Source organism: Globicephala melas, chromosome 1 (genome assembly GCF_963455315.2).
Source record: "Globicephala melas chromosome 1, mGloMel1.2, whole genome shotgun sequence".
Lineage (NCBI taxonomy): Eukaryota > Metazoa > Chordata > Mammalia > Artiodactyla > Delphinidae > Globicephala > Globicephala melas.
Window position 1 is genome coordinate 144943302 of NC_083314.1, and position 16261 is coordinate 144959562.

The window sequence follows — 16261 nt, forward strand, 5'->3', positions numbered from 1 at the left end:
GATAAGCATTACAGTTCTTACTTTTCCAAATGAGAAAACTGCTGCTCAAAAAAGCAAAGTGACTTGTCCTGGATCTTCAGTTGGTGAATGCAGGAAACAGGACTTAAACATAATCCTGAGACTTTTTCTTGTCTATGATAGCTGATCCTTTCATGTGAGTCTCTGTAGGAATTGCCATTATCTTGTCCAATTGTTCTAGTGTTTTTCAAACTACAGGTTGCAACCCATTAGAGGGTTGTGAAATCAATGTAATGGGTTTTGAGGTCAGTGTAATGAGTTGTGAAAGCACTAAAAAAAATCAGAGTAGAAAATAGCAAAATGTTTCACTGAATAAAGAAAGGGTATTATTTTAAGAACTTTTGTTCTCAGTAGGTATATGTGTGTGTTATCTGTCTGCTAGCTTGCAATGGAAAACAGTTCTAACTGTGAGAAAGTCACTGGTCTAGGACAAAGGTTACAGTTGTATATAACTAATTTTACTCAGAATACCATTTTTCCCAGCAATTCCATTCCTAGGTATATACCCTAAAGAATTAAAAACAGGTATTCAACCAAATACATGTACATACACTTTCATAGCAGCATTATATACAAAAGCCAAAAGGTAGAACCAGCCAGTGTCCACAATGAATGAATGGATAAACAAATTATGGTATATACATGCAATGGAGTATTATTCTGTCATTAAAAGAAATGAAGTACTGATACATGCTATAACATGGATGAACCTTGAAAACATTATGCTAAGTGAAAGAAGACAGACACAAGGGGTCACATATTGTATGATTCCTGTTACATGAAATATCTAGAATAGGTAAATCCATAGAGACAGAACTCAGACTGATGGTTGCCAGTGGCTGGGGGGAGTGGGTAATGGAGAGTGACTGCTTAATGGGTAGAGAGGTTTCCTTTGGGGCTGATGAAAATGTTTTGAAACTAGAAAGAAATGGTAGTTGCACAACATTGTGAGTGTACTAAATTCCCCTGAATTGTTCACTTTAAAATGGTTAATTTTATGTTATATATGAATCTAACCTCAGGAAAAAAAATGCTTTTATACAAAAAGTCTTGCATATTTTAGATAATTCAGTTCTGCATCTTTAACTTTAAGTATCTAAACAACCCTTTTTTTTTAAGTAAATATAGCCAGTACGTTTTTTTTAATTCTTAAGTTAGCTATTTCGCACCTGAGTGTTGATGAAACAATTTATGTTTCATTAACTTAAAGGACAAATTTGACGTTGTTTGAGCAGAACTATTTTGTTAACTTTTAAAAACTCTGTAAGTTTGGTAAAAGACATTCTCATTCAAGAATGCATTCATTCATAAATTGGTTTATACAACTATTCTGACCAAAGGTCCCTTTCAGTTAAGATTGTCTCTGAGAAAGAGAATGAAGCTGAATATGGAGAGATCAGAATCAACTCTTGGGAAATTACATCTTCAGAGTTCATTTAGTTTAAGGCCAAGAGGACTTTCTTTTTAGTATTGTTCTAATAATTTATTGTATTTCAGCATTTGAATTTGACTTATGTTTGCCACAAAGAAAACTGACTTACACTTCCCAAACCAGGAACAGATTGGTGGCAATCCTGTTGAGATAACTGAATGATTTATTACCTTTCACTTTTGTTAGCCACAGATTTCATGTTGAAGGCTTTTGATTGTCCAGAGACCGAATACCCTGTTAAAATTGTGAATACTCCACAAGGTTGCCTATGGTATAAGAAAGACAACAAATTCAAAATCCCCAAAGGTAAAATATTTCCCTCCTTAATAATAGTGAAATAAGTATAACAAATCTTTTTCCACTTTCTAGCAACCTTTTCCCTCTGTGTCTATCACCTCCCTCTCTTTCCCCTTCCCCTTCTACTTGAAGACCTTTTCTAGGCTTATCTATCAGATCCATACTGTGCTCCTGTGCTATCACAGAAATTCTTATGGACATTATAGATTCCAGGAAGTATATAAGGATTCAAGCCTAAAATGAAATTATTTTTGGATATTTTTCTTTCAGTTATATGAAAGCAGAGCCAGGTGTTTGGCCATCCTAGGGAATAGGTGGTGTTTTTTGAACATTATTGTTAAAAAGAAAGTAAGAGTAGCTGAAAGAAATTATTCTTAGATACAATAGATAGCTGAGTCCAGCATTACAAATGTGAAATATCCTCTATCTGTCTCCCTCTACTATTTTGCTTTTCAGCGTAAAGGAAGCATAGTATATAGTTAAACAGACTCTAAAGCTCTTATCTTCAACACGGTAGCCCAAACTGTGTTGCTTTTTTATTTTCTGTTCTTGTGCATGGCATTGGAATTTACTGAAGCAACTTGGAATCAAAGGCTGAGTGCTCTTGGCTGCCATTTAACCCAAATCCCTAACCTTAACACAACTGGACTAGTTCTGAGGGATTCTTGAGTTCACTGGGAAGGTGTTTACTCAATTTTTCTTGAACAGATTATAAGAGTGTCTAAAAATGTTCGTAACATTTATTCAGCTTCCTTGGAAAGGTGCTGCTATAACTTTCTGTGAGCATTGGGATTTTTCCCTTAATGTTCTTGACATGTATACCTCTGTAAGCATTTTTCCTGACCAAAGCTATTGATAATAAGAGTATTCTTAGGCCTCTCTGCATATCTGTCTATATATCTGGTCTTCCCGTAGATTAAAGTGTACCTTCTGGACACTATTTGGAATGGTAAATAATACTTTCTAAGAACCCTTAAGGATAAAAATGTAATGAGGATTTAAGGATTAGTGGTTTGTTTCAGAATTTTTAAAACAACATAATATTAGGGGAAAATAGCAGATGTATTAAATATTTGAGGCCTCTGGCCTATATTTTCTTATTTAGGGTCTTTTTTCTTTCAGCATATATACGTTTCCATCTGATCTCACCTTTGATACAGAAGTCTGCAGCAAAGTAAGAAATTGTCCTCTTTTCTGGAAAATATTTTTTTTATTATTGGAAGACTATTTTGTTTGTTTATTTCTGAATCATTTTATCATTTTTCTCTGTCAGACTTGAGCTATGCTCCTCATTTATGTGTTTTTATGTGCCCCAAACAAATTATTTGTATCAATACTAATCACTAAGATGGAATTGTGGCTGCTCCATCTCCAGCACCCATTTGTAAAACATGCTGACAGTTTAGGCTAGTCATAGAATTACTGGATTGAGAAAGTTCCTTAGAGATGAGTTTGGGTCAGCTTCCAGTCTGTAATGAGGACTAATGGATCTGTTGACCTGTATTTAGAGATTATTTATAATCAGATTCCTGTATTTATAATCAGATTCCTGCCAAGGAATCTGATTATACTTTGTTCTTAGCAAATTACTTACATGTTTATGTAGGTTGTGGGAGGTCAGAGAGCCTAAAATGTACCTGAATCATAGGAGGTGCTCAGGAAACGTTAGTATACTTCTTCCTTTCTTTTGCCACTTAACCTGTAAAATCCAGCCTTAATCTCACAAGCAGCACTAACATTATTAATATTCAGTTTAAAAAATGCATTACCCTCCTCCATTTCCTCAGTTTTTTGATTTTTCAGTCAGAAAACCTAGGCCGCAGGGATAACCAGAGCCTTTGGGCCAGTTGCCTTTCATGCATTTTACACTTACCCCATTGTGCAGTATAAATATTGGGTTGGCCAAAAAGTGTCTTCAGTTTTTAAGTAAAAATAAAAGACACAGTTTTCATGTTCACTAAAAACTTAATTATATTCACCATTTTTTTCCCACTACCTTCTGCCATTTTTCAGGCAACTTCATAATTCCATCTTCCCAAAACTTTTTATCTTTTTGAGCAAAGAACTGTTCCAGGTGCCTTTTACAGTCTTCCAGGGAATGGAAATTTTGTCCATTAAGAGAATTTTGGAAAGACCAAAATAAATGGAAATCTGAAGGTGTAATGTCTGGTGAATACGGCAGATGAATCAGAACTTCCCAGCCAAGCTGTAACAGTTTTTGCCTGGTCATCAAAGAAACATGCAGTCTTGTGTTATCCTGATGGAAGATTATGTGTTTTCTGTTGACTATTTCTGGACACTTTTTGTTGAGTGCTGCTTTCGGTTTGTCTAATTGGGAGCAGTACTTGTTGAAATGAATCGTTTGGTTTTCTGGAAGGAGCTCATAATAGAGGACTCCCTTGCAATCCCACCACATACACAACATCACCTTCTTTGGATGAAGACCGGCCTTTGGTGTGATTGGTGGTGGTTCATTTCACTTGCCCCACGGGCTCTTCTGTTCCACATTATTGTACAGTATCCACTTTTCATCGCCCGTCACAATTTGTTTTAAAAACAGAACATTTGGGCTTCCCTGGTGGCACAGCGGTTGAGAGTCTGCCTGCCGATGCAGGGGACACGGGTTTGTGTCCCGGTCTGGGAAGATCCCACATGCCGCGGAGCGGCTGGGCCCGTGAGCCATGGTCGCTGAGCCTGTGCGTCCGGAGCCTGTGCTCCGCAACAGGAGAGGCCACAACAGTCAGAAGCACGCGTACCGCAAAAAAAAAAAAAAAAAAAAAAAAAAAAAAAACAGAATGTTTTGATTATGTTTAAGTAAAGAATCGCATGTGGAAATATGGTCAAGAAGGTTTTTTTCGCTTAACTTATGTGGAAACCAAACATCAAAGTGATTAACCAACCAAGCTGGTGCAAATGATTTTCACTGCCTGATTTGGATATTTTGAGTATGTCGGCTATCTTCTGCATGGTATAACGTTGATTGTTCTCAGTTAATGTCTCGATTTGATCGCTATCAACTTCAACTGGTCTACCTGACCGTGGAGCATCGTCCAGTGAGAAATCTCCAACACAAAACTTTGCAAACCACTTTTGACATGTCCGATCAGTCACAGCACCTTGTCCATACACTATACAAATTTTTTTTTTGAGTTTCACTTGTGTTTTTACCTTTCTTGAAATAATAAAGCATAATATGCCAAAAATGTTGTTTTTTCTTCCATCTTCAATATTAAAATGGCTACACAAAAATTCACCAATTTTTGATGTCTTTTTTTAAATACACGCTGATATAACAGCTGTAACATACAATCTAACAAAATTGTTTCAAATGAAGTTAAAGACAACTAAGTACTACTAGAGCCATCTTACGGAAAAAACTGAACGAACCTTTTGGCCAACCCAGTATTACATTTTCTCTGTGTGTGCGACATGAAAAAGATAGGGAAGCATTGCTGAAGGTGGGAGTTCTATAATGCCCCTGTGAAACTGAGTCCTGGGTATGCTGTATTTACCTTTGAACTCAATTAGTATATATGGTTTTACATTCTGGAGTAGTGAATTAACATCTTTATAAAAGTGAAGTTTCTTACTCTAAGTCAAAGCAAATCCATTTGTCTATTTCTTGCCAATTAATGATGCTATTTGCATTTTATACTCTTAGTGTGGTCCTCTTTGATATCTTTGTCAATATCCTTACCCATAACCTTGCGGAACCAGCTTATGAAGCAGATGTGGCACAGCTGGAGTATAAGCTGGTAGCTGGAGAACATGGTTTAATTATTCGAGTGAAAGGATTCAACCACAAACTACCTGTAAGTACAGTGCTCTAATTTCCTCACAGGCAGCTTTAAAATATTATGTTTGTTGTGCCTATAGCACCAAGCATAGAGGCTTGTGCATGAGGTGCGGTACATAGAAAGGAATGTTTATTAATATGAATTATTGTGTTTTTTTGGCTGATGACAGGTATTCTAACTTTGGGCGCACAAGACCAACATATATTAATTAATTAATTACATTAATCAGTGTTGTATGCATTAGTAATGGATACAACACAGCCTGTGCTTCAGGCTTGATTTCACTTCCCTTTGCTGTCAGTTTCTCTGCAGCCAACACTGGTGTTAAGGACTGGTTTGAGCATAATTTCATGCCATACAGCAAGGACAAATTTAAAGCACCTGACACATTGCCTGACATAGAGTAGAACTCAGATGTTTGTGTTGTTTCTTCCTCTTCTTGCACTCTTTTCCATTGTTTCAAGTGTGTGTGTCTTGTTTTCCTTCTAAGTTTCTGACTCTTTAGAAACAGAGTTTATATCTTGTCAGTGATTTATCTTTTGGTAAAGAATATGTTTCAGTGTGACTTTGTCAAAAACTTCATCAGTAAAGGAAGAAATAATATGGGATGCTAGCTAAAGGATTAGATCATCAAGTACCAGGTAAAATAATATAATATACCCAACAACAAATTTTATATCTTGGTTTCTTGGGTAGAACATATATTAAAGTTTGGGGAACTGCACTCATACAAGAAAAAATCTGGAGGAGAGGACCTGGCAGAAATTAGACCTGTGCTAAGAGGTGATATAGCCTCCATATCTTAGATAGTTCTCTCCTTTATACCCTCATCCCTGTCAGTCTCCCCGGGGAACAAAGATTGGTCTTAGGAGGAGACACCATGGAATATTTTACTAACCTTCAAAAGCCTAAATATAATTTAGCTTAAAATCCAAACATGTTAAAGTTTTGGAATTACCTGGAGAGCTTTTTAAAAATACAAACCATAGAAAACTATTTGAGGTTCTTCATTTTATGAAGCTTACCTAGCCTTAACATTAAAACTTGATATAGACTATAAATATGTATGTAAAACTGGAGATCAGTTTCACCTATGAAATACAGAGTCAAACATTCTAAAAACTTGAAAATTAAATTCAACAATAGAAGAAAAAGAATAATTCACCATGACCAAGTGCCAGGAATGCAAAGGTTGGTTGTTCAGTATTAGGAAGTTGATGAACATAAATCATTATAACACAAGTCAGTTGAGGAACACTATGTGAATATAGTGATAAATGCCCAAAAAATCATTTGATAAATTTGAGTGGTCATTCCTAATAAGTAGTAATGGAGGGAAGTTACTTAACCAAAATAAAAACCTTAATTAAAAGACTAACAGCAAATGTTCCACTAACTGATGAAATGCTGAACATTAAAGTTGGGAACAAGCCAAGGATACCCATGATCACATCTATTACTCAACATTATTTTAGAGAAAAGTACAGAACCTATCTAAAGAAAACTAAATGTTTTTGAAGCATATAAAAAAGACTTTAAATAAGGGAGAGACTCGTCATGTTTCTGGATAGAACAGGTTGATATAAAGTCATTATTTCCAAAATTACATTCTCCCAATTAAAATCACATTTAGGGGCAGTGGACATGCTGGATAAAATTATTTTTAAGTTTAGTTGGAAGGAAAAATGTTTTAAAATACCCATAAAAATTATAAAAAATAAAAAGAAAATTCATTGCTCCAAATTTGACAGTTATTGAGAATTTTAGCTCCTAAAGATTCTTTGAGTCATTAGTATTTCTCTTATGTCCTGCGCAATGCCTGTTACCATACTGGGCCCCTGGTAAAAGCCAGTGGGAAACATTTTCCCCCTAAACATTAGTGGATTGCCATGCTTCTCCACTTAAGGTGCTTCTTTCTTTTCTTAGCTGCTGTTTCAGCTTATTATTGACTACTTAGCGGAGTTCAATTCCACACCAGCTGTCTTTACAATGATAACTGAGCAGTTGAAGAAGACCTACTTTAACATCCTCATCAAGCCTGAGACTCTGGCCAAGTGGGTATACATGGATGGGATCAGCTTATATTTTGAAGGCCTGAAAGTATTTGCCTTCCTGGAAATTAAGTGTGGGGGATGAGGCTGTAGTTTCAGTGCTAATTCAGATGTGATAGAAATGTGCTGTGTTTTAGGAAAACAGCCCACAGAGTTATAGGATTTCTAAACCCAGTGTAAGTAGCTATCTGTCAGTAGGACTGCAAGCAGCCTACTATACTTAATTAGAGGCTAAAGGTAAAAAGGGTGCTTTTTCCAAAGTTTGTAAGTAAATAACAGTTCAAAAAATGCTGACTTTGTTGTGGCTCAGAATTGCTTACTGGTGATTATATGGTGATTTTAGTGTGTTGGATGTTATGTTAAGTAGCTGAGTTAAATTGCCTAACACATCACTTATCTGACAAATGCAACTATCCAGGAATTCATCCAGGGTTCCAGAAGAGAGCAAAAAAACTTGACAGTCTGTGTACTAATGCTTAAACCCTCTGCTAATAGGCAACCCTCCTGGGCCTTTTCATCAGAGCCTGTTCTTTACCTTTGTGTGAATCAGAAAAAAGTACACCCTTGGGGTAACCTCTTTCAGCAGGTAGAGCCTTTGTGGAAGGGGAAAAAAGTTCCCTCTGAGCAGATACAGCCCTTTGTGCACAAGGATTGCAAGCCCCTACTTGATCTGCTTGCTGGGCATCTATAAATGGAAAACGAAGAGCACAACTTTATATAGAGGCCCTGCTTTTGACATAGTTATAATGAGCCCATAAATGTCCAAAATTCGAAAGCAGGGGAGGGAGCAGTTAAGAATTAGAGACATGTAATAACTAATAATCTGATCACAAAAAGTTACAAAAGCTCATAACCAAATATAAATTGGAAAGGAGAGTTGTCTGGAACTATTGATATAATGAAAAATAGCCTGTGTATCCCATAACTTCTGAATACTACTTTATTAAAATGTGGTAGAGTAATAATAACACCTGTTTATTGAAGATTTGTTATGTGTTAGACCTAAGAACTTTTTTTTTATAGACCTAAGAACTTTTAAGTGCACTTATTTATTTAATTCTCACCAAAATTCTGTAATGGTAGCCATTATTATTTCCCTTGTTTTACAAATGAAGAAATCGAGTCACAAATGTTAGGTAACTTGCCATGTTCAAACAGCTTACTGTGTGTGGGAAGGGGTTAGTCTGATTCTGGCCTGGAGCCACTTATGCTGTATTGTCATTGTAGTAATAGATATCCATGATGATCACCTCCAGTAATTAATAAATGCTAGTGAGATTTCAAATCAAAATAGTAATATTAAATTGGTGTGTGGCTCATCTGGCAGCTTATGTGAAATAATTTATTTTGCAATTGAAACAGATAAGTGAGTTGTACCAATGAGCTAATAATCTATGTAATAGTTTGTATATGCAGTTTTAAATGCTTTTTGGTGATTATGACATTGTTTCCCTATCTTAAGTTGTGATAGAAATTGCGTCTCTTTAGAACACATCATCTGTAGAAACTTAATCAAATCCTTCTTTACCCTTAAGATTCATTTCTTACAATAAAACTTTTTTTTTTCTGCTCTCTGTACAGAGACGTTCGGCTTTTAATCCTGGAATATGCCCGTTGGTCTATGATTGACAAGTATCGGGCTTTGATGGATGGCCTTTCCCTTGAGTCTCTGCTGAGCTTCGTCAGAGAGTTAAAATCCCAGCTCTTTGTTGAGGGCCTGGTACAAGGAAATGTCACAAGCACAGTGAGTGTGAGGTGCTCTGTTGCTGCTGGCCAGGTTTGAATGCCATTCTGGGCTCTGGAATTGCATTAGTTCTTCCCTAAAGGGGAAGCTCTGTAGTCTGGCAGGCCAGCATTGTCACAGTCTGTTTAGAAGGGAACCTGGCCCCTCCGATGCTAAGCAAGACTTTCTTATGAAGGAGACTGCTGCTATTGGACAGGACTTTGAGTTAAATGGGTTTGGTAAATATATGGTATTGGTTACCTTTGTTGAAGACTGTGGAAACTACAAACAGTTTAATTTAGAAATTAAAGTGGGAGCTGGGGAGTGGTGAGGGATGTGTGTGTGTGTGTGTGTGTGTGTGTGTATATATATATATATTCACATATACTTAGGCAGAACTTGTGTGTCAAACTTGTATGTCAAGCTACGGAGCTTGGGCTTTATCTTATAGTAAATGGAGAACCACTGAAGAATTTAAAAGAGGATTTGTCATTAAGAAAGATCCAGAGAGACCAGTTATGAAACTGTTATAAAAGTTGACATGAAGTATGATTCCACTTATATGAGATCTCTAGAGTAGTGACAGTAACAGGAGGTAGAATAGTGGTTACCAGGGGTTGTGGAGGGAAAGAAGGGGAGTCATTGTTTCCATGGGTATTGAGTTTCAGTGTTGCGAGATGAAAAGTCTGGCGTTCCATTTCACAACAATGTGAATATACTTAACACTACAGAACTTTACACTTAAAAAAGGTCAAGATAGTAAACTTATGTATTTTTACCATAATAAAAAAGTTGAGGTGAAAATGATGAAGCCTGAGGTTAGGCAAAATAAATGAAAAAGAAATGCTTAAGAAATAATGAGGCAGAGGATGATCAAAGGCAGTGACTGATTGGCTGTGGGGGTGAGGGAGAAGGGAGGGCTCTAGGATGATGCCCAGATTTCTTACTGGAACCAGTGGGTTGGTAGAGGAGTAGGAACAGTGTAGGTTTGGGGCCATATGGGGAGTTGGTTTTGATCCATATTGAATTGGATGTGTCTGTGGGACCATGTAACTAACTGAGGCCTCTTCCAGCCAGGAGTGCTTGTTCGGACAGTCCCTGAACTGTTTGGCTCTTGACCTCTTCCTCCATGGCCTCCCAGTTTCTCAGGACTGGCCCTTTAATGGAATATATAAATGGCCACTCTCGAGATTGGCTGCTATCCTCCCTACTTCTCTGTCTTTATCCCCCAACCCCCAAACCAGCCCTGGTTTCTGTCATGCCAACAGAAAGTTTAAAAACGGAGAAGAGCAGGAATAGCTGCCTGCTTCTCTGAGCACAGTGGGAGTACCGTGTAGGGGTCCTTTTGGTTCAGAGGACTTAGTACCATGAATTGCCCCAGGCAGAAACCACTTTAGAGATAAGCTTACCTCTCCACTTATCCCTCACAGGTTAGAAAACAAGTCTTAAGAGGGGGAGGGGGTACATCATTCACTTAGTATTAAGTATTATTCTGTCACTCACTCTATGCCAGGCTCTGTATTAATAGATCCAGGTTTCTAAAACACAGCCTAGTGGGGTAAACTGAACAATTAAGTTTGATTCAGTGGGGAAAGTTTCACAGTGGACAGGTAAACAGGTAAACGCACCAAGGGAGAACAGAAAAAGAGCCACTTCAGTTGAGAGCCTTAGTATTCAACAAACATAATCAGTATTGAATCAGTGAATGATAAGCCCAGTGAATGAATGACCAGCATTTAGGATAATAGATATCTGCTTTCCTAATGCATTCCAGGGCTTCCCAAGCAGTTAGAATATTGGTATTAGTTGGTTCTGGGTGAAATTAATGTCAGGAGAGCCTAATATAGTTATTTTCTTCTCTTTTGCCTCCTAGGAATCTATGGATTTCCTGAAATATGTTGTTGAGTGAGTATTGGTTTGAGTTTTCTCTTTGGGAGTTATGTGTTCTTAATAGCATGAGGGCCTTGAGACCAAAACTCAGTTATTACTAAATCCACAATGGGGATGCTTCTCGTAGTAGGTTTTTTGAGGCTAGTTATATAAACAAAGCAATTCAGATGGGACTGTGGAAGGCCTGACCTTTTCACAGTTTGGGGGTGCAGGTAAGAGGATAAAGGCACGGCCTCAGTAACCCACACTGATTGTTTTGCAGCAAGTTGAACTTCATGCCTCTGGAGCAGGAGATGCCTGTGCAGTTCCAGGTGGTAGAGCTGCCCAGTGGCCACCACCTATGCAAAGTGAGAGCTCTGAACAAGGGTGATGCCAACTCTGAAGTTACTGTATACTACCAGGTCAGTGGCCCCTTTGCACACAGCTGTCCTCATGGCTAAGTATCTTTAGGACACTAAAGCCTGGGGGAAGGTCCAAAGTATCTGGGAGAAGTGAGCCTATGCTCTTCAAGGACCTTTTGCAGTTATTCTGTGGTTATATGCTTGGGGTCATTTGTACTCTTGAAGCAACTACATTTAAAAATTGTTCCTGTCAGTGAAATGGATCCTTTTTCAATCACAGTGCTTCTATTAATCACCCAACCACTAGTCCAGAGGGACAGAGACTGAAGTATGGCTGGAAATTCCTACATGTTCCCATGTCAGAACGCCAAGGAGCAGGAGGACATTTGTTAAAAGGACAGTTTTAAAAATGTGACAAAAATAAACATAGCCAGTCAACCAATACACAGTAAACAGAATGAATACCAGAGTCATAATTAAAGGTTTCAAAGCACCTGAGAGATAGGATTTATCACCTGTTTTATGGATGATGGATCTGAGGTCCTTCATTTACCTGAGATCATACCAGCTGGGGCTCGAATTTATACCTTCTGTCCTCAAATCCTGTATTTTTTCCACATAATTCTGGAGAGATGGGATGGTGCTTAAAATAAGGAAGAGCTCTGCAACTCTCTCAATTGGCTCATAGACTATTTTAGCTTGTGGTTAGTCATACTCACTTCTAGGACTATGGGGACCTGTGTCTATCTAGACTGATCTCAGACTTCCCAAACTCGGGGGCTCCTATAGCTGCTGCTATGGTCCTGGATTGTCTACATGAGGAAGTCACTTCTCTGTCTGGCCTTGTGAAGATTCCTGGCCTGAACTTTGGGCAGGGCTGCATGGCTTCACCATCACTTTGTCCTTTTCCTGTGTTTCTGGCCCTGGGCCTGAATCTTTCCCTAGAGGCCCAGCTTGTCTGTAGAGCCTGTCTTCCTCTGGCTGTAGCTACCTGGTTTTTTTTTTCCAGGTTCTCAGCTTATTTGAAGCTGCAATGACTACCAGGTCCCAAACTTCATATATGGTATGACCTGGCCCTGCTTAGCCCTGTCTACATTTCTGGTGCTTAACCCAGAGAGAGCAGTATTTCTCCAGTTTCAGGCAGGATTTTGTATTGTAAGACGGAGTCTGTTGAGGTGCTTTCCATGGATCACCTCTTAGCACTAGCTTCTAATACAAACTGCTTCCCTTGGGGAAACCACTTCCCTCCTCACAGAGAGCATTTTGAACAGGAAGTTGATACAAGGTTTTGAATAGTTTTGTTGCAATCCTTTCAGAGGCATACAGGAAATCTTGTTGCTGATAAACAGGGCTTGCAGGGCACAGAGGCTTCAGCTTCCTCAGGTGAAGCAGGAAGGAATAGTAATGAGTCTGTATCAGAGGAGCCTGCAAGAGTCTGACTGGGATGCACTGGCAACACTTGCTCGTTGGCCTCCTGCCCTCTTTCATCCTGTTGTTTTGCCAGTCTCCAGGATAGCCAGGATGTGGTCTCCAAGTGTGGTATCTGCCTCTTATGCATTTTTCTTATCAACTAGTTTTGGGTCCGTGTGTGTGGCTGCAGAAGCTCCTATTCATATCCTCTCCATCTGAGGAATAGGTCCAGTTACCCAGACATTTCCTGCTCTCCTCCTTAGGACCTTGAACTGCAAGTACTTGATTTTAGGTTGTGTCCTCTGGGTTCTTTGGGCAGGAGCTGGCAGGCAGGTCAGGGATTATTTGACTCACCTCCATGTCTACCTGCAGTTCTGTGCTAGGGCTGGGAATACAAATCATCAAGCACGATTTCTGTCCTCACAGATCTCCTGTTTTGTGGGAAGGCAGAAAGTATAGCAATAAGAGGGTATGATGAACTCTTGGAAGAGAAGAGTGGGATAGTACTCTTCTGAATATCTGAATAAATGGTTGCTGAGAATAGCTGGATTATTAAAAAGCCCTGTAAGCCATTGGATTTTCAGTTGGTCAGATCAGCTTTTTCTTTCAGTCAGGTGCCAGGAGCCTGAAAGAATACACTCTTATGGAGCTGCTTGTGGTAAGTTGCATAAAGGAGAGTCACGATGTTCATGAGCCCCTGACCCACTGTGAGGACTGGCTTTCTGGCCTTTCTCCCTGAGGGCTAGGGACTTGGGAGTGGTCAGAGATCTGTGATTGGTAGGTGAGATGGTTATTTAGTGTTTCTCACCCAGTATGAATATGGACAGGGGGCCTGGGCGATTTAGGAGGGAGGCTGGACTCTGGGGTCATGTGTAACACTTTTGGGGGAAGAAATGGAAGTTTCTCTGCTGGGAGGAGTTGAGCTGATGGTATGTTGAATTACAGATGCACATGGAAGAGCCTTGTTTTGACTTCCTTCGAACCAAGCAGACCCTTGGGTAAGTCTGCTGGCAAGAAAATTGAGCTCAGATAAGACCTGGGGCTTACTTTGCAGGCTTAAGTTTATCAGATATCCTGACTGAGCAATCTCTCAGAGCTCTTTGGTCCTTTCATGCCTTAGAGTCGTACCTACTGGTCAAAACTTCTGGAATTTGCATCTTGGACTGTGATCAGGCTCTCAGTTTGGTCAAGCTTCAAGATTAGCAAGAGAAAAAGCTAGCCTGTGGTCCACAGTTCAGTAGAGGGTTGGATACTCTAACCTGAGAGTAAAATACATGTACACATTTATGGATCCTCTTCCAGGACCTTCAGGTCCAGTAGGGATGAGCAGAAACCCTTCCCACTCCTCTCTAGTGCCTCTGAGGACAGGGCCTAGGTGACTGCCTGAGCTCATAGGACTTTTCATTCTGGCTGTAGGTACCATGTCTACCCTACCTGTAGGAATACATCTGGGATTCTAGGATTCTCTGTCACCGTGGGGACTCAGGCAACCAAATACAAGTGAGTAAACGAGTGAGTAGATGGGCCCAACTATTATTTTTCTTGGCACAGAGAATAGGGACTGCATCCTTAAACCTCAGGCAGCTCTGACCATTTGATTCCCATTTAGTCACAGCTGCAGGGGTTGGCTCATAGATGGCCTGATCCTGGACTTAGCAATGGTGAGTATGAGGAGTGGGCCCATAGGGCTTGACTCAAGTCCTATGGTGACTACAGGGCTAGCCACTACTTCCTCTCTTCAGGCATATCTGAGGACCAGAAAGGCAGGGATGCCCGACCTGGCATTCATGCTACAAGCAAGGTATTGGGTTGGCCAAAAAGTTCCTTTGGTTTTAAAGTAAAAATAAAAGATACATTTTTCATTTTCACCAAGAACTTTATTGAACAATGTATTCACCATTTTTTTCCACTACCTTCTGCCATTTTCCAGGCAACTTCCTGATTCCATCTTCCCAAAACTTTTTATCTTTTTGAGCAAAGAACTGTCCCAGGTGCCTTTTACAGTCCTCCAGGGAATGGAAATTTTGTCCATTAAGAGAATTTTGGAAAGACCAAAATAAATGGAAATCCGAAGGTGCAATGTCTGGCTAATACAGTGGATGAATCAGAACTAAACAGCCAAGCTGTAACAGTTTTTGCCTGGTCATCAAGGAAACATGCGGTCCTGCGTTATCCTCATGGAGGATTATGTGTTTTCTGTTTACTAATTCTGGACACTTTTTGTTGACCACCTGGACACAGTTGGTCTAACTGGGAGCAGTACTTGTTGGAATGAATCGTTTGGTTTTCTGGAAGGAGCTCATAATAGAGGACTCCCTTGCAATCCCACCATATACACAACGTCACCTTCTTTGGACGAAGATCGGCCTTTGGTGTGGTTGGTGGTAGTTTATTTCGCTTGCCCCACAATCTCTGTACATTATTGTACAGTATCCACTTTTCATTGCCTGTCACAATTTGTTTTAAAAACAGAACGTTTTCATTACGTTTAAGTAGAGAATTGCATGGGGAAATGTGGTCAAGAAGGTTTTTTCGCTTAACTTATGTGGGAACCCAAACATCAACGCGATTAACATAACCCAGCTGGTGCAAATGATTTTCAGTGCTTGATTTGGATATTTTGAGTATGTTGGCCTTCTCCTGTGTGGTATAATGCTGATCCTTCTCTGTTAATGTCTCGATTTGATCACTCTCAACTTCAACTGGTCTACCCGACCGTGGAGCATTGTCCAGTGAGAAATCTCTAGCACAAAACTTTGCAAATCACTTTTGACACGTTCAGTCAGTCACAGCGTCTTCTCCATACACTGCACAGATCTGTTTTTGCGTTTCAGTTGCGTTTTTAATATACCGAAAATGTTGCTTTTTCTTCCATATTCAATATTAAAATGGCTACACAAAAATTCACCAACTTTGATATATTTTTTTAAATGCACACTGATATGACAGCTGTCACAATACAATCTAACAGAATTGTTTTGAATGAAGTTAAAGACAACTAAGCGCTACTAGACCGATCTTATGGAAAAAAACGGAATGAACTTTTGGGCCAACCCAATACAAGGCCTTGTTGGTTCTCAGCTTTGGAATGGTCAGCCTGGCTGTCTACTGCTTCCTGTGAGGATACCAGGAAATCGGGCTAGAGGCGGGGTAGGGGTAGGGTTCTTCACCGTTCCCTTCCCTCCCACAGCTTAGGGGAGAATATCACTTCAGCCTCTTTCCTGGAAATATGCCTTAGCCCTGATTCTCTCCTTTGCCTTCTGCTTGAGACCTGGTCACTGATGACTTGTAATTGAAGGTGT

At 39.4% G+C, this 16261-nt stretch overlaps 1 protein-coding gene across 4 annotated transcripts in view; it reads left to right on the plus strand.

The window, feature by feature from the left end:
- The window catches only part of NRDC (nardilysin convertase), a 91382-nt gene that overhangs the window by 72776 nt on the left and 2345 nt on the right, over nt 1–16261 (plus strand). For all 4 annotated transcript variants that reach the window (XM_060305606.2, XM_030870105.3, XM_030870108.3 and 1 more), the window contains 10 exons: nt 1637–1756; nt 2870–2921; nt 5409–5559; nt 7471–7598; nt 9177–9339; nt 11192–11223; nt 11471–11609; nt 13570–13617; nt 13905–13957; nt 14376–14459. In XM_060305606.2, coding sequence (XP_060161589.1) covers nt 1637–1756; nt 2870–2921; nt 5409–5559; nt 7471–7598; nt 9177–9339; nt 11192–11223; nt 11471–11609; nt 13570–13617; nt 13905–13957; nt 14376–14459 — 970 coding nt within the window. The remainder of the gene's footprint in view (nt 1–1636; nt 1757–2869; nt 2922–5408; nt 5560–7470; nt 7599–9176; nt 9340–11191; nt 11224–11470; nt 11610–13569; nt 13618–13904; nt 13958–14375; nt 14460–16261) is intronic.